Here is a 27,040-nt window from a genome sequence, read left to right as displayed (position 1 = left end):
GGTGGCCCCATCTCAGCCCAAGGCTTCCACAGGGCCTCTAAACAGCGCCCTCCCACCCTACCCCAGTGCTCAGAAAACACTGGAGTCAGGGCTCGCAGCCGCTAGGTCCCCAGTGAGAACAGTTCCTGCTGCGTGCACTCGAGGGGGGTAGCCCTGTGGTGTCATGGTACCTGAGCACTGAATCCCAAAGCAGCCTCTGCAGCCGGCAGATTATGGGTTGGCTGCTGGGACCCTGCTGTGGAGCCCCTTAGAGGTGGTGTCCATGGATGCCAGGACAAGGCACAGAGGTCTGTCAGTTTGTCAGCAGTTGGGCCAGAGAAACTGTGGCTCAGAAAAGCCTGCAGCTCGTCCCCCTCATCATGCCAGACACACACAGTACTGGCCTCAGGCCGTGTGTCCAGCAGGTTCCAGGTGGAGGCAGGTGAGGGACAAGATCTGGGAGGGCCTGGCTCCCACTGCCAGGCTGCGTCACTTCACCTGGTGTACCTTCTTGCCCCGGAAGTAATTCTTGCAAAACGGAGAGGATCCAACACATACCAGGAATGCAGGGGTCAGGGCTTTGATGAAGTACCTGTGGATGCAATACAAGAGAAGGGCTTGACTGTGTTACAACCTTCACCACCCGTGGCTCCCCCAGCACTCAAGGTGGGCCACGGGACGTGAGTGGTCGTTCAAAGACAGGTGCAGCACGTTTGGCTGTTTATAAACCTAGCAAATGAGCATGACCTGCTCCCTGACAGCTTAGCCGGTTCCCTGGAGGCAGGCTTCCAGCACAGAGCGCGTTTGTGGCCACACCCAAACCTGCTTTCACATGCTCATTCAGCATTCAGTGAGTGCTCAGGACGAGCCATGCCCTAACCTGAAAACACGGAGACTAAAATGAAGCAAAAAACAAAACATGAGAAGCACTGCCCTTGCTCTCAAGTGCAGTACGTGGGGGAGGAAGATAGGCAGCCAGGGAAGGACAGCAAGGAACAGCTGCTGCGGCGTTAACCAGGGAGGCCCCGCTCCTCTGCGGGGAAGGGAATCAGGAAAGCACTCCAGGAAGATGCCAGCTCTGCACTTGGCCTTCACTGGAGGGAGGAGGAGGGGGCTAAAGCCAAGAGATGCAGTTTGCTGCTGCCATAGGAAGGCAGAAGGACCGCGGCCTCCAGGAGTGCCCAGTGGGCCTGTTTGCTGGCTCCATTCTGTTTAGGGTCTACAGCCACCAGGAACTGGTCCTGGAGAGCCTGTCTGGGTTAGCAACTTAGAAACAAGTGATCATTTCCGTCCGCTGGCTTTCTGTTTAGATTTCTCTTTTGGTTTTGGAGATGAGGTAGAATGAACCTCAGGTCTTAATAGTATTCCTGGTAATTTGCTTACAATGGAGAAAGTGAACAGCTAAAAGAAATGACCATAAACTAGAGGAAGGAAGATGAGGAACCAGAGAAAAATGCCACCTAGGAAGGTACTGATTCGATCTGAGAAATCTCCTTTGGCTGCCTACTGAGCAGGACACCCCGTGAGTCCTGGTGCCTCACCTGCTCCCAGCCACACCGTCCAGCCCCTCTGACTTCAGGCTTGCTGTGAGCTTCTGATCCCCACACTGTTCTGCACGTTTGACCTAAGCCCCCTGTGACCCCACATAGCCCTGTGAGGATGAGCTTGAAGTTCCTGTGCTCTCAAACAGGGAGAAGCAGGTGGGCCAGAGCCATCAGCACCAACCCCAGCCCCGCAGGCTTGCCCACCAGCGCCAACACCCTTGCATTCTTCGCCCTCAGGGGATGAGGCTACAAGGAGGCAGGGGGACACATCCAGCTGTCTCAGACACAAAGTCAGGCAGCTTTTCTCTCCATTCACTTCACTTGGTGGTGGTGGTGGTGGTGGTTGGGGGTAGCTGGGCTGTCATCAAGCTGCAGCCTGGCTACCCAATGGCCCAGATGTGTCTGTCCCAGGGCAGAAGAGAGGGTGGACAGGATATAATGAGGAGCTGGCAGATGCCTGAGATGGAGCCTGCATGTCTTCCTGGGTCTCCCCAGCCCCGAGGTCACTCACCTGGGGTGCTGCAGCACCTGCAGCAGGGTACTTGTGGGAGGTACCCGGTACAGCTCTGCCCTGTCTTCATCCTCAAAGTAGACCTGCAAGATGAGCACAGGAGCATGAATAACACAGCCAGGGGCTTCAGCAGCCAAGGGCCCTTCAAACAGCTGCACGTGTGTGAGCCGACTGCCCTTCGGACAGCCCCAGGCTGTGCATGCAGCCCCTCCCAGGACACTATAAGGAGGATGCCATCCACTCTCAGAGGAGGGCTAAGGTGGCATGAAGAGGGTCTGTGCATGCCAGACGGTCTCTGTGCACGGGGCTGCGAGGAGTGGGGGTTGTCGGCACAGCAACAGCACAGCACACCAGCCAGTGCTGGGAGTGGCCAGCCCAAGCAGTGTGAGAGCCCAAGAAGGATGATGAGGCTAGTCATGCCTGGGGAACAGCCAGGATGGGGTGTCCAAACCCCACTCAGCTGAGAAGGCAACAGGGTGAGGATGTTCCTGTTGGGTGGCTGAGCGGTGCGGGATGCCAGAGACAGCCAGGCTGAGGAAGGAACCAGGCTGGGCCGCCCTAACGTGGGGAACCAGAGTGCAAAAAGGGTGAGGGAGGTGCCAGGGGAAGGGCTACTGAGAAAGCACACAGAGATATCAAGAATAAAGCACTGTTACAGATAAAGAAAGAGTGACAACAAACCCTACAGTATTAGATTAAAATCAGAGATGCTGGGGTGGGCATCTATTCTAACAGTTAAAATACCAATCAGGTCACCCGCTTTGCATATCACTGCCTGGGTTTGAGTCCTGGTTCTGCTCTCCATTCCAGCTTCCTGCTAATGCAGGTGACAGCTCAAGTCATTGGGATCTTGCCATCCATACAGGAGACCTAGAATGAGCTCCTGGCCGTAGCCATGGCTGTTGCTGACACCTGGGCTGTGAACCAGCGGACAGGTGATCTCTCTCGGGCTGTCTCGCTTGGGCTGTCAAACACATTTTTAAAAAAAAAACTGGAGATGACAGTGAGACCTCAGGTATTTACACACACACTCATCCTCACAGTCTCTACCCCTGAGCTGCCAGCACTGGGAAGGCATTCAAGCAGTCACAAATTCTGAAAGGGAAGGAGCCATGACATTGTGCAGCTTGGCAGCCCCGCCACCCCAGGTGGCCAGAGTGCCATCACCAATATGGGACACATGGAAATCCTGCACCACCTGACTCTCTGGCATTCTAGCCAAACACAGACATAATCAGTCACACGGAGACGGGAGGTCAGCCGACAGTCAATCGGCTGCAGCCTTCAAAGGGGAGTTGAGGAGTGTGAGGAACTCTTCTACACCAAAGGTGCCCAGGGCCATGGTCACTCACACTATGAACCATTCTGAGTGGGTTCCTTTGCAACAGGACCATTTCTGAAAGCTTACTGGAGTCTGGGGCTTTAAGGGTTAGAGTATCAATGTTAGTTTCCTATCTGTGAGAGCCATTTGAGGATGATGAAGGAAAACGCCCTTGTTGTAAGGATACAGGATGAAGCATTAAGGGATGATGGCATCCTACTCCCCAGAAACTACAGAACGACAAGTGCTTTATACTGTAAGTTATGCAGAGGTGTTTTGCATTCCAGCAGGGGAACAGCATCTCACCTGAGAAAGAAAATCTAGGACCCAGCGCAGTGGTCTAGCGGCTAAAGTCCTCGCCTTGAACACACCAGCATCCCATATGGGTGGCCAGTTCTAATCCCAGCAGCCCTGATTCCCATCCAGCTCCTTGCTTGTGGCCTGAGAAAGCAGTTGAGGATGGCTCAAAGCCTTGGGACCCTGCACCTGCATGGGAGACTCATAAGAGCTCCTGGCTTTGGATTGGCTCAGCTCCAGCCGTTGCAGCTGCTCTGGGAGTGAATCATCAGATGGAAGATCTTCCTCTCTGTCTCTCCTCTCTGTATATCTGACTTTCCAATAAAAATAAGATAAATTAAAAAAAAAAAGAAAGAAAGAAAATCTAAGCACACTACAGTATATGTGAACCTTGAAGACCCTACAAAAAGACAAATACTGCCTGGTTCTACTCTTACAAGGATGGGACCTTGAAGAATCAAATTCAGGGTGACAGAAAGTGATGGCTACCCCGGTGGCCAGAGAAGGGCGGAGTTTGCCTCCAACCAAACCCGGAACGGATGGCGGCATTCTGGCAGGTCCCTCAGGCAGTGAGACAACCGTTGCCCCAATGAGGGGCACAGACCCATATCCCCCCACCAATAAGGGCCGAGGCGACCCCCGTCTCAGCTTCCATGTCAAGGAGAGTATAAAAAGCCCCTTCCCCGTCTCTTCCACACTCTTCTTCCTCTGCAGCCCACTCCTTCATGCCTGTCTTTCTGTTGCATGGCGAAGAGAAGCCCGTGACCGTGGTTCCCTGAAATAAAGGCCGTCTAGATTCTTTTCATATATTTGGCTAGTTATTCTTTCCCTGGTGGCCGGCAAATCTAACATTTTGGCGAGCAGCGAATCTAACAGAAAGCAGAACACTGGTTGGCAGGACTGGGTTGGGGAAGTTAAGGAGCTTCTGTTGTTTTTTTTAAAGATTGAATTTTATTGGAAAGGCATATTCACAGAGAGGAGACACAGAAAGCTCTTGCATTCATTGGTTGGCTCCCCAAATGGCCACAATGGCTAGAGCTGAGCTGACCTAAAGCTGGGAGCCAAGAGCCTCCTCTGGTTCTCCCACGTGAGTACAGGGTCCCAAGGCTTTGGGCCATCCTCTACTGCTTTCCCAGGCCACAAGCAGGGAGCTGGATGGGAGGCAGAACGGCTGGGACACAAACCAGCACCGGTATGGGATGGCAGCACTTGTAGTTGAGCCAGTGCACCAGCCCCAGATTTTCTGTTTAATGAGCACAAAGTTCTAGTTCAGAAAGATGACTTACCTCCAAATTATTAGGGCAGTATTTTTGCTCTGAGTCCCAAGACGGAGTCTCACCAAACATCACCATCAGATGATCAATAAACCTAAGAATACAACAGGTTTCAATGACTCACCATTTGTTTTCCCACATCAGTACCCAGACAGCAATTCACAAAGAAGACAAGAACGTGCAACGTGACATGCAGGCTTCACCTCTTCTGACAGCAGTGCCCAAGGAAGTACCTGGAGTCCTCGTGGAAAGCTGAGATGAAGTCTGACTGGGCGTACTCAGGGTACAGGAGGAGCACGGGCCAGCTCAGCCTGCCCTGGTCATCCAGACTCAGTCGGGCTCCGCAGAGATTATTAGAGCTGAGTCCATGCAGGAAAAGCTCCCCATCATCTGCTGGGGCCGAGTCCTCATCCTGGTTCACAGCGTCAGAAACAAGCCTGATGTTCCTAGCCTGGGTTAAAGACAAACACATACACACACCCCGTATATATAGGGGCGCTGCAAACCCATTGCTGAAACAGGGCAAGTCAAACAACGTGAGCTCCCCGGGGCCAGCTCTACACATGGTTCCCCTTTGTTATCCCTGAGGTCTGGCACACTGGAGGCACCACTTGTTTAACTCACCCGCACCAAGATATCTACCTTGCACCAGACCCTGTGTCACAGAGATGAACTGTGTGCCCACCCTCAAGCCCCCAGGCAGCCACACTGGTGGGAAGACAGCTAAGGAAATAATTATGTAAAGTAAGGAGTTAAACTGCAGAGCTGTGGACAATAGAATAATCAGTTCACCTGGGGGCTGGAGGTGACTGGAAAATGCTAGACCTTGAACAAAGACCTTAACAAAGCAGAGAGCTGGGAGGGACGGGCACAGCATCCTACCACAAGCTGCAGCATGTGCAAGGGCACCAAGGACATCAAGAGCATGGCTATACAGAAATGCTAGATGTTTCGATTCAGCTCAGACATGGAATATCACATCGACTTAAATCTGAATATCTCACAGAAATGAGATAAACCAAAGATCTGACGAGCAGGATCACCTTTTCCGTGTGAGCACGGGACTTCCTAAGGTAGCACATGAAGGGGAATCATGAACCAGAATTACCTCTGAGCAGATCCCTCAGTCACAGATGGGCAAATGTTTCCTAAAGATGGGCCAAATGGCCTGTTGAAATTAACTAATTAACTCTACCACAGTTGTGTGAAAACAACAATAGGGAAAACATAAATAGACAAGGCTGTGTTGACGAGGTTTGCTGATCTGTGTCTTCACTCATCAGCAAAAACACGGCTTGCGTGTATGGCTTAGTACACTGTTGACAGAAATCCTAATGTAAAGTTTAAGATGAAGGGTTGGATTCAAGGAGAGAACTAAAAACTAATAATAGTAAATAATAATAAAAAATTAAGTCTATATGCAAATGTCTGGGCATTCCAATATTCTTAAGAAAATCACCAAATCCCTCACAGTGAATGAGGATTAGAGGGAAAGTCTGCAGTCCTGTGCTGTTCAAGCTCTTGCTACAGGGTTCAGGTTAAGACTATGCATCCTGGGGAAGGGCTAACGGAGCCTATTTCAGTAGTGTTTAGTCCTCAGAGTCAACAAGTGACTTCAATGGGTGCATAATTTCACTGAACAAAGTGAAATCAAAAACTTACTGCACAGCCTCCTGGCTATTAGCCCCCTGTGAAGAGCAGGCAAGTTAAATGGGTGACTTGCTCAGCTCAAGGTTAAAGCAGGCCTTGGGTCAGATCACAATCATTTCAAACTACAGGGAAGAGAGGGAAGGGAGAGTGGGGTTTTGGTGTCACAGTCTGAAGAGCCATATCGTCAAAATCTCACTCTCAGGAGGAGCAGAATGTGGTGAGGAGCAAGGACCTGGGCTGACACACATTGGCTGCAGGGGGCTTCCTCACTTCTCAGATACTAACGCATCATCTAGGACAGCAGAAGCAAGACCTCGCTTAGGTGGCTGCACCACACGTAATAAGGTAAGGCTTCCCTCAAGCTTTCCCGCAAGCTTTCAGGATGTTCCTGAGACGGCACATGCGCACAGTGGAGGAGGCCATTGACTCAGGGGTACAACACTGGGCCTTTGTCACTCTGTTGCATGGAAGTAGGTGGACAACAGACACATTCCCTGAGGGAAAGCATTCCAGCAGAGCTTCCCAACAGGCTTGGTAGGAGTTGTAAAAGGGTCCGCATGACCATGAGGGCTCAAGGGTTGAGAACTCACCTTGACAGCCTCCAATAGAGCCTCATTCTCATTCTGCTCCTTCTGTTCTTTCAGCTTGGCTTTCCTCAGATCCCTCTGTTGAGTGCGCTGAAAGAGATCCGACCCATCAACTCCGGGGAACACACTTCTTCTTGGTACCCCCACCTGTTCCCAGCTTACTACCTCTGGTCTCCAGCCAACCCATGCTCCTGTGCCAAGGGATGCCAAGGGCCAGAGTCAGCTCAACATTTACAAAGCACACCCTAGGTATCAGGTCTGGAGGTAATGGGAATTTATACCTAGTCCCTGGAGCCAAGGAGCTCCAAAATCTACTAGGGGTTATAGACAAGTGAAGAGGTGTGTCCCATGCTGCTTTGCTGGTGTGAACAGAGTGCAGGTCACAGAGCAAGAGCATGCCCCCTGGGAGGTCTGTCTCCAGGGTACATGAGCACCCTATGGTGAACCACAACTTCTCTGGCTGGGGTTAGACAATGACAATGCACTGCAAAAACCCAAAGGCACGACCTTTTGTGCAATGATGATCCCTGAGAGAAAGGGACCATCCATCTACTCAACCTGGCTCTTACTCTCAGAATGGTAGATTAAGAGGAATCAGCAAAACATTTTCTTCTACATAGGGTTAGATCATAAATATTTTAGGCTTTTTGGGTTGCATATAGTCTTTGTGGCGGATTATTTGGTTGTGCCTGTTTGCAATCCTTTTATAAGTGTGAAAAAGATATCTAGCTCATGGAATGTGTAAAAACAGCTGGATTTAGTTGGTGGCCCCATTCTTGACACTTGCTCTAACAAATGGCCTGAATCATCCCTTGTTTTCTCCCTAAGAGCCAACACAGCTCCTTTACTGTAAGACTACACTTTCAGGAACCCAAGTTAATAATCCTTGGCCACTCCCTCTCCGGCCTCGTCTGCCAAGGGAGAGCTGTGCAAATCCTCCCAAGGCCAGGGAGTTTGATCACACTGCTGAGGGTGGCTCACTGCAAGGACCTTGTACATCTATGTCCAATTCTGCCTCCCAGTTGAACCAGACCTGCCAACAGTGTCTGCTCTACACCAGAGAATGACTCACACAGACAGGTCTGGACCCTTGCCAGGTTGTTTTCACTCTGATGAATAGGGTGCAAGGGAGGATGCAATGCTCACCTGAAATGTGGGATCCTGGCAGGCCCCACAGAAGGGGATGCCCACTGGTTAAAAGGAACCCTACACTTGAGTACACTGCTTTTCCTTTTTAAACAACTTAACTTTGTTGAGGTAAAATTTGCAGAACAATTTTAAGCACACACTTGGATGCGATCATTTATACTTCATGGCAATGATGACAGAGAACACGCTGCCTTAAAAACTCTTCTCACGCTTCTTCGCAGTAATTCCTCCTCCCATCACTGACCAATTTCTTTATATGGCCAAGTAATATTTCATGGCATGATTACATCACAATCTGCTGATTCAATATCTTATTACTGGACATAAAAGCTGTTTCTGAGCTGTGGTAAACAGAACAGGCCACCTTCTTATACAAGTCTTCTGTGAACATGTCTTCATCTCCTTTAGGTAGATACCTAGAAGTGAAATGGTGAGGTCACAGGATAGGCGTACAAAACCGCCATTGGATTTCCCAAGTAGTTTTGCCATTTTCTGTCCCACAGACAAAGTATGAGAGTTCCAGCTGCTATACATCTTCATTAATACAGTCTAAAACTTTAATCATTTTGGGTCCGATGCGATAGTGTAACGGTTAAAAGTCCTTGCCTTGAACGTGCTGAGATCCCATATGGGCGCAGGTTCTAATCCCGGTGGCCCTGCTTTCCATCCAGCTCCCTGCTTGTGGCCTGGGAAACAATCTTTTAAAAAAAAAAAACTTTAATAATTTCCAGGAATTGTGAATTCCTACTAACTATGTTGTATATCTTCTCATGTCTTCATTGTAAGTCTTCATTGAGTGCAGGGTCCCAAGGCTTTGGGCCGTCCTTTGCTGCTTTCCAAGGCCACAAGCAGGGAGCTGGATGGAAAGTGGAGTAGCCAGAATATGAACTGACACCCATATGGGATCCCAGCACAAGGACTTGAGCCACTAGGCTACTGCATGGCCCTAGAAGTATTTGTATATTTTGCCACAAAATTTTCTAAGTTTTGGTCTGTCCTTTTTGCATGGAAGTGATTCCTTTATGCATTCTGGAGATAAAATTCTGTTAGATATATATTACAATTACTTTCACCCATTCAGTGTCTTATATTTTGTAGACCAGAATATTTTAATTTTTTTACTAAATCTCATCTATGATAATTTTGTCTTTTATTTGGCTAACATATTTGAATTCTTAATTAAAATGAAATTCATGTAACATAAAATTAACTGTTAACCATGCTGATGTATATAATTCAGTTGTACTTAGCACATTTCCTGTATTGTACAATCATCAGCTCAACCTAGTTCCACAATATTTTCAATACTCCAAAACGTAACCCCAAACACCCACCCACCCTGGAAACCTGCTGTTTCTACAGATTTAACTGCTTTGGATGTTTCACAGAAATGGGATCATACACTGTATGACCTTTTATTGGCTTCTTCCATGTCATACAGTGTTCTTGAGGTCCATGCACACTCCAGCATGTGTCAGCAACTCTTATTTCTTGATTAGGAAAGAATACATTCAGGACTGGTGCTAATGTATAGTGAGCAAAGCCACTGTTTCAGGGCCCTGCACAGTAGGCTAGTGGCTAAATCCTCGCCTTGCACCTGCCGGGATCCCATATGGGCACCAGTTCGTGTCCTGGCCACTCCACTTCCCATCTAGCTCCCTGCTGTGGCCTGGGAAAGCAGTAGAGGACAGCCCAAAGCCTTGGGACCCTGCACCCATGTGGGAGACCAGGAAAAAGCTCCTGGCTCCTGGTTTCAGATTAGCTCAGTTCCAGCTGTTGCAGCCACTGGCGGAGTGAACCAGCAGATGGAAGACCTTTTGGTCTCTTCTTCTTTCTCTGTAAATCTACCTTTCCAATAAAAATAAATAAATCTAAAAAAAAAAAAAGTCACTGTTCTTGGTGCCTACATCCCACATGGGCACCAGTTCGAGCCTCAGTTGATCCACTTCAAATTCAGCTCCCTGTTAACGCACCTGGAAAGCAGCAGAAGATGCCTTAAGTCCAGGGGCCCTTGCCCCCACACGGGCGACCTGGAAGAAGCTCCTGGTACCCAGCTTTGGACTGGCCCAGCTCTGGCCATTGCAGCCATTTGGGGCATGAACTCTCCCTCTCTCTGTAACTCTGCCTTTCAAGTAAAATAAATAAATCTTAAAAAGATTTTAAAAAAACCCTGTTTTTGATAGATACATCACATATCATTACCTGTTCATCAGCTGTTGGACATTGAGATGGTCTCAACCCTCTGGCTACTGTGTGAACAGTGCTGTTGGGAACAGTCACACACAAGTACTTGCTTGAATACCTGTGTTCAATCCTTTGGGTGTACAGGCAGCAGTATCAAGGCTGAATCATAAGGTAACCTAGGTTTAACATTTTCAGGAATTTCCAAACTGTTTCCCAAAATAACTGCACCATTTACATTCCCACCTACAACATATAAGGGTTCTAATCTCTACATCCTTGCAGCATTTTCTCTTGTTAAAAAAAAAAAAAAAAATAGCTGTAGGGCCTGCTGCAATGACGTAGTGGCTAAACCTTGCCTTTCAAGTGCCAGGATCCCATTTGGGCACTGGTTCGTGTCCTGGCTGCTCCACTTCGCATCTAGCTCTCTGCTTACGGTCTGTGAAAGTAACAGAGGATGGCCCAAAGCCTTGGAACCCTGCACCCACATGAAAGACCTAAAAGAAGCTTCTGGCTTTAGATTGGTTCAGCTCCAGCCATTGCAGCCACTGGGAAATGAACCAGCAGACGGAAGATCTTTGTCTCTCCTCTCTGTAAATCTGCCTTTATAAAAATAAAATAAATCTTAAAAAAAAAAAAAAACCCTATATCCATCCTAGTGGCCTTGACATGGTATCGCACTGTGGTTTTGATCTGCATTTCTTAATTAACTACTGCTGTCAAGAACTGCTTCTATGCTTGCTGGCCATTCGTGTGTAACCTTTGGGAAAATGCTCAGATCCTTTGCTCATTTTTATTATTGAGAAATTAGAATCTCTTTTTATGATTTACAAGTATTTTCCCACATACTGTGGGTTGTCCTTTCACTTTTGAAATAGCATCCTCTAAAGCAAAAAGTTTTTACTTTTAGTAATGCTGGATGTGTCTACTTTTCTTGTTAGTACCTGTGACACTAGCAGCACACTGCCTTGGTAACTATACCTTTGCTGCAAGTTTTGAAATTAGAAAGTGTTTTCCAGGATTGTTTGGCCACTCCAAGTCCCTGGATTTCTACACAAAGATTCTGATCAACCTGTGAATTTTTGCAATGTAGCCATTTGGAGTTTTGATGCAGTTTGCATTGACTTGATTTGTCAATTTGGGAAGTGGTATTGTTACAGTGTGGGTAAAATGTTATTGTTAGGCAGTGTGAGATTCCTTTGTACTGAAAAACTGCTACTTTGCTAGGCCAGGAGGTGCCTGGACTTTGGGAGGATTCCGCCTTAGCGATAAAACTGTTCTTTGCTGCCTTGCAACTTTGTGAAGGAAAGGGCACAATTCTTCTCTGGTCCCAGGAACAGGAGGAAGATAAGGGTGTGAGGATGGGCTGAGCCATACAGATAATGGGTATGGGAACAGAACAGGCTGCCTGTGCCTGAAGGCCATAAAAAATTAACATGTCTAAGGTTGTTACTTTTGATGTATTTCCCAGCCCAAAAGGGCCTATATAAGCTTCTGTCTTGGGCTTGTTGGGGTTCAACCGCCCGGCTTGGCTGGCCTGTGTGCCCCAAGTGTGGTCTGGCCCCAGCATGCTGGCGCAATAAACTCTGTTTTCTGTTTGCATTACCAGAGAGACTCTTTGTCGTTCTCTGGGGACTGACTAGACTAGCTCGCACCCTGACCTCCGGGGGCTTTGGCCCGGACTCTAACAGTATCACTATAAGGTCCAACTCGTGAGCCTGGGTATTTTCTTTCTTTCTTTTTTTTTTTTTTAAAGATTTATTTATTTTATTACAAAGTCAGATATACAGAGAGGAGGAGAGACAGACAGGAAGATCTTCCGTCCGATGATTCACTCCCCAAGTGAGCCGCAATGGCCAGTACGCGCCGATCCGAAGCCGGGAACCAGGAACCTCTTCCGGGTCTCCTACACGGGTGCAGGGTCCCAAAGCTTTGGGCCGTCCTCCACTGCTTTCCCAGGCCACAGACAGGGAGCTGGATGGGAAAGTGGAGCTGCTGGGATTAGAACCGGCGCCCATATGGGATCCTGGGGCTTTCAAGGCGAGGACTTTAGCCGCTAGGCCACGCCGCCGGGCCCGAGCCTAGGTATTTTCCATTTAGATTCTTTTCAATGTTTTACATTCCTGTCGGTTTTATGCTACTGTTGTTACATTTCTTTCTTTTTTTTTTTTTTAAAGATTTTTTTTATTTTTATTGGAAAGCCGGATATACAGAGAGGAGGAGAGACAGAGAGGAAGAGCTTCCATCCGATGATTCACTCCCCAAGTGAGCCACAACGGGCCGGTACGCGCCAATCCGATGCCAGGAGCCAGGAACCTCTTCCGGGTCTCCTATGCGGGTGCAGGGTCCCAAAGCCTTGGGCTGTCCTCCACTGCTTTCCCAGGCCACAAGCAGGGAGCTGGATGGGAAATAGAGCTGCCCAGGACTAGAACCGGGGCCCATATGGGATCCTGGGGCTTTCAAGGCGAGGACTTTAGCCGCTAGGCCACGCTGCCGGGCCCCTGTTACATTTATTTCTAAGGATTTTTCTCATTTTGTTGAAGTCTTTTACATATGAAGAGTCATTTCTTTCAGGCTACTTTTAAGATTCTCTTTCAACAGTTGAATTCTTCTGTGCCTTTGTGTAGACTGTTTTAAGATAACTGCACTTGGGATTTATGATAGCTGTGGGTGTAGAGATTACTGGTTTTCCATCAAATCTGGGAAAAGTAGAGCCACTGTTTCTTGAACTTTCTTTTGCCCCTATTTCTTCTCCCCTCCTTCTAAGATCTCCATTTATGCCTGTGCTGGAATGCTTGGCAGCACCCAGAGGTCTCAGTGTTCCTTCACCTTTATTCTCTTTTCATTCTACATTCTGTTCATGCCAATCTCATACGAACAACCTGATTTTTTTTTTCTGTGTGCTAAGCACTGTATTAACTTCTCTCTAGTAGATTTTTAAATGTTGTACTTTTCAACTACAGAACTTCTATTAAGTTTTTAAAAATAATTTCTTCTTATTGATATTTTCTATTTAGTGAAACATACAGGTTAGTTATTTAGACAGTTCCCTTTCATTCTTAGAACATATATTAACATTTTTACATATTTACTTTTTTTTTTTTTTTTAAGATTTATTTTATTTTTATTACAAAGTCAAGATATACTGAGAGGAGAAGAGCCAGAGAGGAAGTGGAGCTGCCGGGATTAGAACCTGCAGCCATATGGGATCAAGGCGAGGACCTTAGCCACTAGGCCATGCTGCCGAGCCCCATATTTACTTTTATTTGGGAGATAGATGACAGAGAGTTCTTCATCCTGTTGGTTCACTCCCCAAATGTCTGCAACAGCCCAAAGAGGGTCAGACCAAGCCCAGAAGTCAGAAACTCCATCCAGGACTCCCACATGCGTAGCAGGGGCCCATCTCTTGAGCTATCACCACTGCCTCCCAGGATATGCATTCGTAGGAAGTGGGAATTTGAAACAGAACCAGGATTTCAGCCCAAACACTCCTATGGTGGAATACAGGCATTCCAAGCAGAACTAAACCACTTCTCCAAATGCTGTCCCAGAACATAACTAAATTAGCTGGCTGGAGCCTTTGTCTATTAAGTTTTATGTCTTGGCTGTCTTAAGGACGGATTTACCAATTGCTTTTCACCCAAAACACAGGCCATACTTTTTTGTTTCTTTGCAAGCCTTATGATTTTTATTGAAAACAGTACTAGAAATAATGTGGTAATCCTGGAAAAAATCAGATTCTCTCAATTCTCATTGTATGTCTTGTTGCTGTTGTTTGTTTAGTGATTTTCTGAATTAATTCTGTGCTGTCTGTATTCCTTCTTGATCCACAGAAATCTCTACTAGTAAGTTTTAACTAGCGACTGGACAGATTTGCTTCAATGCCTGGAGCCAGTAGGTTTTCCATCCAGTCTTTGCCAAGGGCTCTGTGTACATCTTGCAGCATATCTTCACTTTCTCCCCAGGAGGCTGCAGATCCTCTACTTCAGTCTTCACTTCCATCCAGGACTCACACTGGTGCCCATACAGACAGAGGCTTAACCCACTACTCCATGGCACCAATTCCTATCTTCTGCTTGCACAGAACTTCCAGGTCAAGAAAAGTTAAAACCTGGTTGGTCTTCTCAGGTCTTTTCTGAGCTAATACATGGTCCTGGGTGCTCACCTCACCTTTCAGATGCCCAGGAATACTGGAACTTTTCAAAGTCACTACAACAATGCCATTTCCCAGCTCTACCTTTCAAGCTTTCTAGTAAGCCGACTGTTTTCCCCAAACTTCCATCTACTGCCTCAGGGAGCTGAATTTTCAAAATAACCCTGCTCTCTATATCCCCTTTCTCTTTCAGCCTGTGTGAACAAGTTTTTCATAATGGATGAGCTCCAAATCAGATTCTAAAAAGACAATCTCTCAGTAGGACTTCCAGGAATCCAGCAGATGATCAAAGCAAAATAGTTTATAACAGCCTGTAAAACACAACCTGGAGGGGCCTGGCGTGATAGCATAGCAGTTAAACTCCTCGCCATGAACGTACAAGCATCCCATATCGGTGCTGGTTCTAATCCCAGCAGCCCCACTTCCCATCCAGCTCCCTGCCTGTGGCCTAGGAAAGCAGTCGAGGACGCAGGGAGGGTGGGGGGAGGGGTGGGGGGAGGGGTGGGGTGATTCCCAGTTCCAACGAAACTTTATCACATAATACGATGTAATCAATGAATAAAAAAATATATAAAAAAAAGATACAAAATCTAATATCTATATTCACATGTAGAATATATTTATCATTGCATAAATAACAAATTTCAAAGAAAACCGAATTACCCAAAGTATCATATTCAGCGCTTTTTATTTTGTCTGAACTATTTTATTACAAATAAATCTCAAAAAGCAAAAAAAAAAAAAAAAAAAACGAAAAAGAAAGCAGTCGAGGACAGCCCAAAGCCTTGGGACCTTGCACCCATGTGAGAGACCTGGAAGAAGATCCTGGCTTTGGATTGGCTCAGCTCCAGACATTGCGGCTGTTTGGAGAGTGAACCATTAGACAGAAGATCTTCCTGTCTGTCTCTCCTCCTCTCTGTATATCTGCCTTTCCAATACAAATAAATAAATCTTAAAAAAAAAAAAAAAACACAACCTGGAGAAGGCTAATTAAAATATTAATTAGTACCAACCTTCAGCTTGTCCGCTTTAGCTCTCAATTCCAGAAGCTTCTTCTCTTTAGCATCAATCTGCAGCCCCTCATCACACCAGTTCACAGCCTCAGCAAAGTGTTTCAGTTCCAGATGGCACAAGGCACCTGCAGAACCCAACATCCTTAGGATCCAGGAACAATACACAAAGAAAAATCCTGCCTTGAGCAAGACTTTCCAGTCCTATCATCTACTAGCTGTCACCCTGAGGGGAAAACAGAAGATAAAGCCCCTGTGCCATGGTCCCTGAACAAAGAGTAACTTGGTTTTCAATAGTAGATCAGAATAACACGTGTAGTCATCCAGCTCTAGACTCCTATAATTGTCCCTGGCATTAAGGACTCTTAAAGTAGTGATGGCTGTAGTGAAGGCTGTAGGTTGGTGGCAAACAGTTCAAGCTTTGGAGTCAGATCTGGGCTGGCAATTGGGCCCTCTTATTCACCAGCTAAACCTTAAACAAAAGACCAAATATTCCAGAGTTCAGGAGCAAAGTGCTCAAGTAGCAAAAGTAAAGCCAGTCTCAGATAATTTTTAAAGGAGAAATGGCAGAAGGGCTGCAGTCATGGCATTGTAGGCTAGGATCCTGCTTCACCACTGACATCCCATATGGGCACCAGCAGTTCAAGTCCTGGCTACTCCATTTCCTATCCAGCTCCTTGCTTATGGCCTGGGAGAGCAATGGAGGATGGCTTATGTCTTTGGGTCCCTGCATCACATGAGAGACCAAAAAGAAGCTCCTCACTCCTGGCTTTGGATCAGTTCAGCTCCTGCCATTGCAGACATTTGGAGAGGGAACCAACAGTTCAAAGATTCTCTCTCTGTATATGTGTGTGTATATATACATATGTATGTATGTATGTATATACATATATGTATGTATATATGTTTCTTCCTCGCTCATTTTCTAACTCTACCTTTCAAATAAAAATAAAACACAAATCTTAAAAAAAAAAGAGAGAGAGAGAGAGAGAGCATGAACGAGAGAGACAGATGGCAGAATTTGCCTTAGCCAATCATGAGGGCAGCGGTCAGTCTACCTTAATGCCGCTCTTCATGGTTGCCAACCTCAGTCACCCTCCTTCTGATCAAGGTGACTAATACACTTAGCCTCTTTGCACTTTCCACAAAATCCAAACTATTAAAATTTTAAGGACTTAAGACAGAAGGAGAATCTGCCCCATCTTCCAGAGATGAGTAAACTAGGACTGGACGTCTTCTCAAGATCACACGGAGAAGTCAAACTGACCCTGAATCAAGGGTTACAGCCCTACAGCCCAAGAATCCCACTGGGTCGCACTGAACATATCTGCCATGCTCAATCTGGCACCTCCCTTGCCTCCAGTGAGGGCCACGCACCCCTTAGCATTCCCTCACCATGACTAAAAAGGCTTAACTGCAATAAAGCCTTTGAAGCTGGTCCATGGAGATATAAGGAAGATTAATATGTGATGAATAAATTAAAGTTTGCAAAGCATCTCTGAGCACCTCAAAGAAAAGGTGAAGTATAAAAGTAATACCATCACTATTATTACATAGAAAGGTCAGACTATGAGAGGAAAAAAATAATCAGAGAACATCTCAACATTAGAGTTACCAGCAAAGGTCCCATAATTTATCTTTTAATTAATATTAACATGGCATTTGAAGATCTTGTCTTTTAATCAGCTAATTTGGAAAAAATACCAGAATGTGGTTTTTGGAGCTGCTTTGTTTTAATTAATTTTATTCCTTGTTAATTTAAAATGAGGAATTTCAATTTTTCTACAGAGTCTTAAAATACAAAGGGTTAGGTCACTATCTAAGGAATTCTTTTTACAGTGGTGCATACTCTTGATAAAGAACAGGAAGTTAACATCAGTGCAAACACAAGGCGACTTCATTAGTCTCCTGACATCTTAATAGCAGCTTAAATGTCAACTTTTGGCACACTGACAATCACATTTACTCTGTTCTGTGACACTTACCTCTTACTATTGCTTTGAGGTGGCAGGGTTTCAGCTTTCTGGCAGCAGTCACATCATTGAGAGCAGACCGAAAATTGCCTGCCAAAAACACCATTTAGAAAAAGAGATAACACGTTTTAAGATCAAATGCTTCCACAAGTTTGCCTGTGGTGACAAAGATACTCTTGTACAATTTGGAAAAACAGAAATCACGCTTTAGAAAAAACAGAGTTGTGTTCATCAAGAGCCTCTGAGATGTTTACAACCTCAGGCAATCCAACAAACTGTAACCGGCTAGTAAGCACATGGAAAGCTGTTCACCATCGCTAAGGATTAGCACATTCAGGTGACTAACATAAAACTTCAGCCAATATCCAGTGATGAAATGGGAGAAGGGCACTCAGGGTAAATAAACGTGCTTTTTTGTGCATACACAGTGACTCAATTTTCTTCTTGGAAATTATCCTCAAAAACACTTGCTCATATATGCAAGAATATAGAAGCACATTAACTCAGCATCAATTTTCACTGTGGAAAGCTAGATATAACTCAAATATCTTTAATTTTATAAAGATGAAAAAAACTGTGATATATGTATACTTTGCAACCATTAAAAAGAATGAGTAGATGGTAGCATGTCTGTGCTGTACTGTTTTGGTTGAGAATTCCATGCACATAACAGTCTATTCTTTTAAAACAACAAACAAAACCAGATATACAGATGCACACAGAAGTACATTAAGTGGTTTCACTATCTCTCACATGCGCGCACACACACACACACACACACACACAAAATCTAAGCTGGGAGGAGGGCATGGTACCTCTACTAATTTCCACTTTCCTCTGTAATGATTATTTAGAGGTTTTCTTACCAATCTCACTTCCAAAATTTTAGCCCATTTTTTTTCCTATAAAACTTTTCTCTCTATATAAAGAGCCAGAGAGTAAACATTTCAGGTTTTGTAGGCCACATGTAGTCTACTGCACATTCTTATTTTAGTTAATTTGTCTATTTATTTTATTTATGAGGCAAAGACAGAGGCAGGTAGGCATGCAGAGAGAGAGGGAGATCTTCCATTATTTGGTCTCTCCTCAAATGCCCACGATAGTTGGGACTGGGCCAGGTGAAACCCAAGAGCCAGAAATTCAACCTGGGCCTTTGATACAGGTGCCATAGACCAAAATACTGAGCCAACACCTGCTGTATCCCAAAGTGGACATTAACAAGAAATCGGAATCGAAAGTGAAGTCAGGATTCGAACCCAGGTACTCTGAGATATGAGCATCCCAAGCAGTGTACTAGCCACTGGGGCAAGCATGTGCTTCCCTCTCCTTTAAAAAAGTAAAAGTATTTTCATTTACAGCAAGCCAGGGGCCAGACATGGCTGCATGCCATAGTTTTCCAAATCCTGTTCTCAACGAAGCAGAATTACTGGGAAAACTTCATGGTATTTGTTCATTTTTGCATTATTCACAAACACGAAAAGCAGCCTATATACTCGAGTTTCAGAAAATCTGCTCTTAATTCTTCCCTACTCAGGGAGCTAAAGAAATGTGTTCCACCAAAAGCAACAAAGTCTACTGGGAAGGACAGAACTGCAGGACCCAGGGCACTCAGATCAAACATGAGCGAGAAGCAACCAGAATTCTCAGATGAAGGTGAAGGGTGACTCCAGGACAACAGACATCCAGTTTAACACAGACTAGACCAGTTCAAAAGGCTCCCAAGAGAATCACCAATATGGCACAATGGAGAGAAACCCTGACAAGGAAGAGAATGAGAAAATGGGGGGAAAGCCTCACGTTGGATCAGTGACGGGCACAATGAAAGCAATAAACATCATCAAGACAGTGACTGACTTAAGAAACAGTTTCGTTGGAAAAAAGAAAATGGTGAAAACAGTCAACGCGACTTAGCTGTGAATAACATTACAGTCATAATAATAATAAAAGCACTCTGGACTGGAACGTGGCACATCAGGTTAAGCCACCATTTGGGACATCAGCATCCCAGACAGGCACCAGTTTGTCTGCTTCTGATCTAGCTCCCTGACAACGCACCTTCAAAAGAAGCATTAGAAAGCCCAAATGCTTAGGTCTCTACATCCACAAGGAAGACCCAAATGAAGGTCTGAGTCCCTGGCATCAGCCACTGGGGTTATTTGGAGAGTGAACCAGCCAATGGAAGAGCTCTGTGTGTGTCCCTTTCCCTCTGTAATTATGCTTTACAAATAAATATATAAAATCTTTTTTTTAAAGATTTATTTATTCTATTACAAAGTCAGATATACAGAGAGGAGGAGAGACAGAGAGGAAGATCCTCCGTCCAATGATTCACTCCCCAAGTGAGCCACAACGGCCGGTGCGCGCCAATCCGATGCCAGGAGCCAGGAACCTCTTCCAGGTCTCCTATGCAGGTGCAGGGTCCCAAAGCTTTGGGCCGTCCTCCACTGCTTTCCCAGGCCACAGGCAGGGAGCTGGATGGGAAGTGGAGCTGCCGGGATTAGAACCGGCGCCCATATGGGATCGCGGGGCTTTCAAGGCGAGGACTTTAGCTGCCAGGCCACGCCACTGGGCCCAAATATATAAAATCTTAAATAACAACTAAAAACCACTCAAGATCTGCTGACTCATAGCACACACATATGCAAGGACAGGGTGGAGTGGTGGGCGTGCAGCTGTGGTGGTGAGACAGCAATCTTTCTATATTTTTCATAGTTGTCACAATAAACATAATTTTTCTAAGTTTTCACTTATTTATTTTTTTAAAAAGTAGAAAAACAAAGATTTCCTATCTGCTGGTTCACTCCCTAAATGCCCACAGTAGCCAGAGCTGAGTAGGCTAGAAGCCAGGAACCCGGGACTCAACCCTATCTCACAGGTAAGCGGCAGGGACCTAAGTACTGAGCCAACACCTGCTGCTTCCCAGGGTGAGCACCAGCAGGAAGCTGGATTGGAAGCAGAGGAGACAGGACTGGAGGCAGGCACTCTGAATGGAAGGTGGGCATCCCAAGCAGCATCATCCTGGCTAAACTGAAAGGCCATTTATATATCACTTTTTCTTCCTTCAAAAAAATTTATTATTGGAAAGGCAGATTTACAGAGAGAAGGAGAAATAGAAAAATCTTCCATCGGCTGATCGACTTCCAAGTGGCCACAATGGCTGGAGCTGAGCCGATCCAAAGCCAGGAGCGAAGTTTCTTCCAGGTCTCCCATGTGCGTGTAGGGTCCCAAGACCCTGGGCTTTCCTCTACTGCTTTGCCAGGCCACAAACAGGGAGCTGGAAGGGAAGTAGAGCAGCAGGACACAAACTGGTGCCCATATGGGATCCTGGCACATTCAAGGCAAGGACTTTAGCTACTGATCCATTGTGTTGGGCCTGTGTATTACTTTTCCAATAAAAATTCTAAGATGTGCATATGTCTAACTCAACAACTTAGATTTTTTTTAAACTTTTTTTTTTTAATTTGAAAGGCAGAGAGATAGAAAAACAGAGATCCTCATTCTATGGGTTCATTCCTCAAAGCCTGCAATAGCTGGCCCTGGGCTGCTACAGGCCCAGGAACTCAGCATAGCTCTCCCAAATACATGGCATGAGCCCAAGTTCTTGAGCAATCACCTGCTGCCTCCCCAGATATACATTAGCAGGAAGCTGGAACAGCAAGCAGAGGTGGGATTGGAACGCAGGTATCCCAAGCAGCATCTTAGCGGCTGCACCAAACACTCACCCGACAGTGCTGTATTTTACAAGCATATGAAGCCCGGCACTCTGTGCAGTGAAGAGCAGAATTTTGTTCACAACAGTAGACAAGCCTGGCTACTGTGCAGTTTTATTTTTGTTTTTTTTTATTTTTAAAGATTTATTTATCTTTATTGTAAAGGCAGATATACAGAGAGGAAAGACAGAGAGGAAGATCTTGCATTCGATGATTCACTCCCCAGACAGCCGCAATGTCTGGAGCTGAGCCAATCCAAAGACAGGAGCCAGGATCTTCTTCCAGGTCTCCCATGTGGGTGTAAGGTCCCAAGGCTTTGGGCCATCCTCAACTGCTTTCCCAGGCCACAAGCAGGGAGCTGGATGGGAAGCAGAGCTACCAGGATTAGAACTAGCGCCATATGGGATCCAGGCATGTTCAAGACAAGGACTTTAGCTGCTAGGCTATTGTACCAGGCCTCCCCCTGCACCAGTTTTATGGAAATACTCACAATGGCCTCCTGGAACAGGAAACCATTTGGTCATTCTCTCTCTGTTGTAGTGACTTTTCCTTGAAGCTGAATTTTTAGACACCTGTGATACAGTATTTTCTAGGTTACCTCATGTTTTGCTGAGCAATTTCTCTTCTTGGCCACTTCATCCACAACTTCCTCACTGGTGATTCGTCAGTTTACTCAGCCACTCTTTTTTGTTGCTGTGCATTTTCCCTGGGAGATTTCTGGCCACTCTACGCGTCACCGGTCACTCCTTCCTGCTGATGACTATGACCATAAACCTCCACGCCAACTCTTTCCCAAACCATCCACAGCCACCTCCAACCAGACATACCCAAAGAAAGCTCACTATTATTGCTCATCCTACCTTAACTTCCTAAAAGCTACTCCCTCCAGAGCCCCCTCTCTGGTGGTGGTGCCACTATCTTCCAGCTAGAAACCAGCAAGTCCTGGGCCCGGCGGTGTGGCCTAGCGGCTAAAGTCCTCGCCTTGAAAGCCCCGGGATCCCATATGGGCGCCGGTTCTAATCCCGGCAGCTCCACTTCCCATCCAGCTCCCTGCTTGTGGCCTGGGAAAGCAGTGGAGGACGGCCCAATGCTTTGGGACACTGCACCCGCGTGGGAGACCTGGAGGAGGTTCCTGGTTCCCGGCTTTGGACCGGTGCGCATCGGCCGGTTGCGGCTCACTTGGGGAGTGAATCATCGGATGGAAGATCTTCCTCTCTGTCTCTCCTCCTCTGTGTATATCTGGCTGTAATAAAATGAATAAATCTTTAAAAAAAAAAAAAAAAAAAGAAACCAGCAAGTCCTTCCAATCTCTCCCTAACTCAACATGCCAACTGCATTGACCAACGTCATTTCTCTTGAGTCCATTTCTTCTCTGCATCCTCTGCCATTGCCTTCTCAGTTTCCCTCTCCAAATCCATCCTTTCTATAACCCGTTAAAATGATCCTTCTGCAGATCTACAGAAATGCAAGCTAACTGCCTGCACAAGACCTTTGATGGCTCATCACTGATGACCCAATCACATCCAAGCTCCTCCTCATACCGACCAGTCCCCGTGACCCAGCTATCTCTCCAGCTTATCTCACCATCTCCTCTGCCTCATTCTTCCATTTGAAACACTGATTTTCCCAGACTTATCTAAGCCCCATTCTCTTCCCAGCTGGAATGTCCTCACCAGCTGCTTCTACATAACACTTACTCTTCCTCATAGCTTCATTTCAGATGCCCCTTTCTCCAGCAGCCTGAATCAGTGCATCTTGTCCATTCTCTAGAAATGTTCTCCACATTTCTCCATCTCTCTATTTTAACTCTCACCAACAACCTTGACTGCATCCTAATCCCAGCACTGCATATGCTTAGATGATTCATTGTACTACTCAAAACTTAATTCATCTGTTAGGGATAAGACACTAACCTCACTTATCTCAGACACTGTAGCTATGAGGTCATGAAAGCGAACATCAAAGTGCTAAGCCAGCTGCAGCAGGAACACATCACTTACAGACTGGAGTGAGAATCACACATCTGCTCCTCTGGGGTCACACACAAAATTCTTTCTTTATGAGGCACTTCCAGGCTCCTTAACCTAAGAACCGCATTCTTAAACCCCTCCCCGTCGGGAACCAGGTAGGTAGCTCTTGTCATGCATGGGGTAATATCTAACAGGAAGTCAATGCTTCATTCACAACTACCACTTGAATAAATAAAAGAACGAAGCTGCTTCACACACAGGTCAGGGCTCACTCATCTCTTGGATGCCAGGGCATCCCGAACAAAGTTCTAGCTCTCTACAGAAGGAAGATGTACTCTCCCAGCAGGGAGGACACTAAGTTTCTGGTACTCATCAGAACCCTTCCTGGGCTGATGCAAAACCTTGTTAGCAGGCCCCAGTAGGCTCCAAGGTCCGAACCACCTTGATTCAGAATGAAACAGGCCACATCATGCAGACAAGTGGTTGGGGAGAAACTACTCAGATGAGATGAGTCCCAACAGACTCACTCTGTCTACACTGCAGGCACTGTTCCCTACCAGCCTTTCAAAAACGCCTGATGTCACCCCGAGGTCCTCTCTATATTTTACATAAGAAACACAGTTCTAACACAACCAAGACTAGTCAACAGCACCTAAGCAACTCAAATAGTCAGCATTCTCCAAAGTCATGAACCGAAGCCTGGTGTTAGAACTGTGTGAAGATGGAACAAACAAAAGTCAGGAAACCCAACCCCTCTGAGGTGTGAATGTGCACTTAACACCCACAAAGCAGCACCATTGCCCAGACCACCTCATGGAAGAAAAATGTTTTACTTTACAGGGCCCACAAAAAAACTTATTGAGAAATTCTCCCTCTCATTATACAGTGCTCTCACCCAAAGATCTCTATGGCCTTAATCATACCAACCTTGAGAGAAGCAGCCAGGAAAAAAATATTAGGGCCCAGTGCAATGGCTCAATTGGCTAATCCTCCCACTTGCAGGTGCTGGGATCCCATACGGGTGCCAGTTCATACCCCAGCTGCTCTACTTCCCATCCAGCTCCCTGCCTGGGAAAGAAGAGGATGATGGTTCAGGGCCTTGGAACCTTGCACCTGCATGGGAAACCTAGAAGAAGCTACTGGCTCCTGGTTTCAGATCAGCTCAGCCCTAGCTGTTGTGGCCATCTGGGGAGTGAACCAGCAAATGCAAGATCTTTCTGTCTCTCCGTCCCTTTTCTGTGGTCAAGCAGTAAGAATCATATACTCCATCCCATTGTCCTTTTTGTCATCTTTATCTGGAAGATCAGAGCTGAATGAGAATAAGCAACCTTTTGTATAGGTTTCTGGGATTCAGCAGCCCCTCTTTCTGATACTCCCATGCTTCCCAATAGTCATCATAGAGGCTTCGACCAGCAGTTAACTCTTCAGATGATTCATCAGTGAAATCTATTACCCAGATAGTACTGTGCTGCTGCCCGGTTGGTATAGAGAATGGTATTCAGATCAGGATCTGCACATTTCTTCTTCAAACCTTCCGTGTACGAAATCACTGCTTTCTTGTAGTCTTTCTCTTTAAAGTAATCGTTGCCCTCATCTTTGTAGGTCTTGGCCTGTTCTGCAAAGAGAAGGAGAAATAATCACTACCTTCCACTTAAGAAAAATAAATAAAAGTAGATTCTAAATCATATAATAATGTAACAGAGGGGCCCGGCGGCGGGGCCTAGCGGCTAAAGTCCTCGCCTTGAAAGCCCCGAGATCCCATATGGGCGCCGGTTCTAATCCCGGCAGCTCCACTTCCCATCCAGCTCCCTGTCTGTGGCCTGGGAAAGCAGTGGAGGACGGCCCAATGCTTTGGGACACTGCACCCGCGTGGGAGACCCGGAAGAGGTTCCTGGTTCCCGGCTTTGGACCGGTGCGCATCGGCCGGTTGCGGCTCACTTGGGGAGTGAATCATCGGATGGAAGATCTTCCTCTCTGTCTTTCCTCCTCTGTGTAGATCTGGCTGTAATAAAATGAATAAATCTTAAAAAAAAAAACTAATGTAACAGAGGACAACTCTGAAGAAGCCAAAATTAACCAAAATTAATGGCACAATAAAAATGTAAATTAACATGGAGATGCAAAGTCATGCAAACTCAAACATTTGGCAGGAAAAATGACTATGTATTTATCTCCCCACCCTAAAAAAAAAAAAGCTTAACGGGAGAAGCAGATCGCTGCTTTCGCTTTTTCTCTGGAGTACAAATTTTTTGTGTTCCATCTGTACCGCCCCCTTCCAGTAAGAGCTTAAAAATTTGTTAAGCCTCAGTTCAGCTGCTCCGGCCCTTCAGCGTTCCCACAGCCCTCACTAGAACAGCAATCTACAGTTGTGTGTAGGCACCAAGCACACACAACTGTCCCGATTCCACAGAACAACTTGGCCCTTCGAGGGCAGCAGCTGCGTCTTTCTTGTCCTCAACCCCCAACGCCCAGTAGGCACGCGAGCGGAATGGGGAGTGAGTGACAAGGCAGCTCAGGTGGCGCCTGGTCGTCCTCCAGCACACCCCATTCCGCACAAACAGGATACCTTCTGGAGATCGCTCTTCATCAAAAATCATCGACTGGAGACAGGCCAAGTCCGGGTTCTCCTGGGGATCAATTTCTGTGGGCGCTTTCTTCATGAACAGGGGGATCTTATCAAATTCCTGGAGAACACAAAGAGCCGAGTGAAGGACATGCGTATTGGGTAGCTGCAGCTCCACTCATCATCGGTGCTTTCTTACTCAGCATGATTTGCAGCTCATCGTAATCAGCTGCATCGCCTCTACAGGTCTCGGTTTCCCTTTTGTAACACTCTCTTTTGTGGGGAGTAATATCACAACAACTCCTTCAGGTGGTTCCCACTCATTGGGGGCTCTGACGTTCCTGACAATCCACCCACCACCTCATCTCTGCCCCAAGTCCACGTGATTGTTGCTTCTGGGGGGGGTGGGGGGGAACGGGATCAGAGCAGCCAAGTAATTGACTATCAGCGCAGCAAGTGGAAGAGTCGCAGCCCTGACCCCAAACCCGTGACTCTGACACGTCCCCACGGATTCAGACTTACCTCACGGCCTCCAGGCCCGTTTTAACACTCAGCTACAAACCATCCCTCCGCCCGCAACAACAGGGATCTGGGCCTGAGTTACCCCGAGTCAGGCAGCCCCCCCGGCGTCCGGGCGAGCGCCGCATACACGTGCAGAAGCCCCGGGACGCCCACCTCCTCCCACCGGTCCTCGCGGAAGCCGCCGCGGTAAGGCTGGCTCTGGAACTTTTCCAGGAACGAGTCCATGGCGTTGTCGTCGGCAGCGTCTGGCTCAGAGCGCTCCATGACAGCTCCGGGCTTCTCACGCGGCGCCCCAGAGGCCGGGACGCGCGCGGCTCCTTCCGGCAGCACGGGGCGTCCTCCCCTTAATCCTCCGGGTGGCTCCAACGCGCTCGTCCAAGGTTCCGGCGGCCTGGGCGGGCACGGCCGAGGCCCGCGCTTCGCTTCCGCCCCTCCCTTGACCAGCACCTCCGGGGTCCTGGCCGCAGCCTCCACCCCTCCCCAAGCTCCCGCCTTGACTGCATTCACTCAGTTGTTGTCAAGCAACACTGGGTGGAGCGCCTGTGGTGTTTCCGGTGGTTGGGGTCCGAAGGTGAACACAGTGAGGCTTGCCGGCTAGACGTTGCTAAGGTAATGAGAGGAAGCGGTCAGTGGATGACCCAGGTGT

At 46.9% G+C, this 27,040-nt stretch overlaps 1 protein-coding gene across 1 annotated transcript; it reads right to left on the bottom strand.

The window, feature by feature from the left end:
- Positions 1-377: 377 nt before the first annotated feature.
- Positions 378-26,893, bottom strand: TTC4 (tetratricopeptide repeat domain 4). The gene is made up of 10 exons (XM_058655860.1): positions 26,548-26,893; positions 25,876-25,993; positions 24,763-24,924; positions 17,642-17,719; positions 15,660-15,784; positions 7,167-7,253; positions 5,160-5,377; positions 4,939-5,020; positions 2,035-2,117; positions 378-571 (listed from the first exon to the last, which is right to left on the bottom strand). The coding sequence occupies exons 1-10, from the start codon at positions 26,656-26,658 to the stop codon at positions 469-471; spliced, it is 1,167 nt and encodes a 388-aa protein (XP_058511843.1). The 5' UTR covers positions 26,659-26,893; the 3' UTR covers positions 378-468.
- Between the last annotated feature and the right edge of the window lie 147 nt (positions 26,894-27,040).

Source organism: Ochotona princeps, chromosome 2, assembly GCF_030435755.1.
Source record: "Ochotona princeps isolate mOchPri1 chromosome 2, mOchPri1.hap1, whole genome shotgun sequence".
NCBI classification, from domain to species: Eukaryota; Metazoa; Chordata; class Mammalia; order Lagomorpha; family Ochotonidae; genus Ochotona; species Ochotona princeps.
The sequence above is the reverse complement of the archived record's forward strand: the minus strand, read 5'-3'. Positions and strand labels throughout refer to the sequence as shown.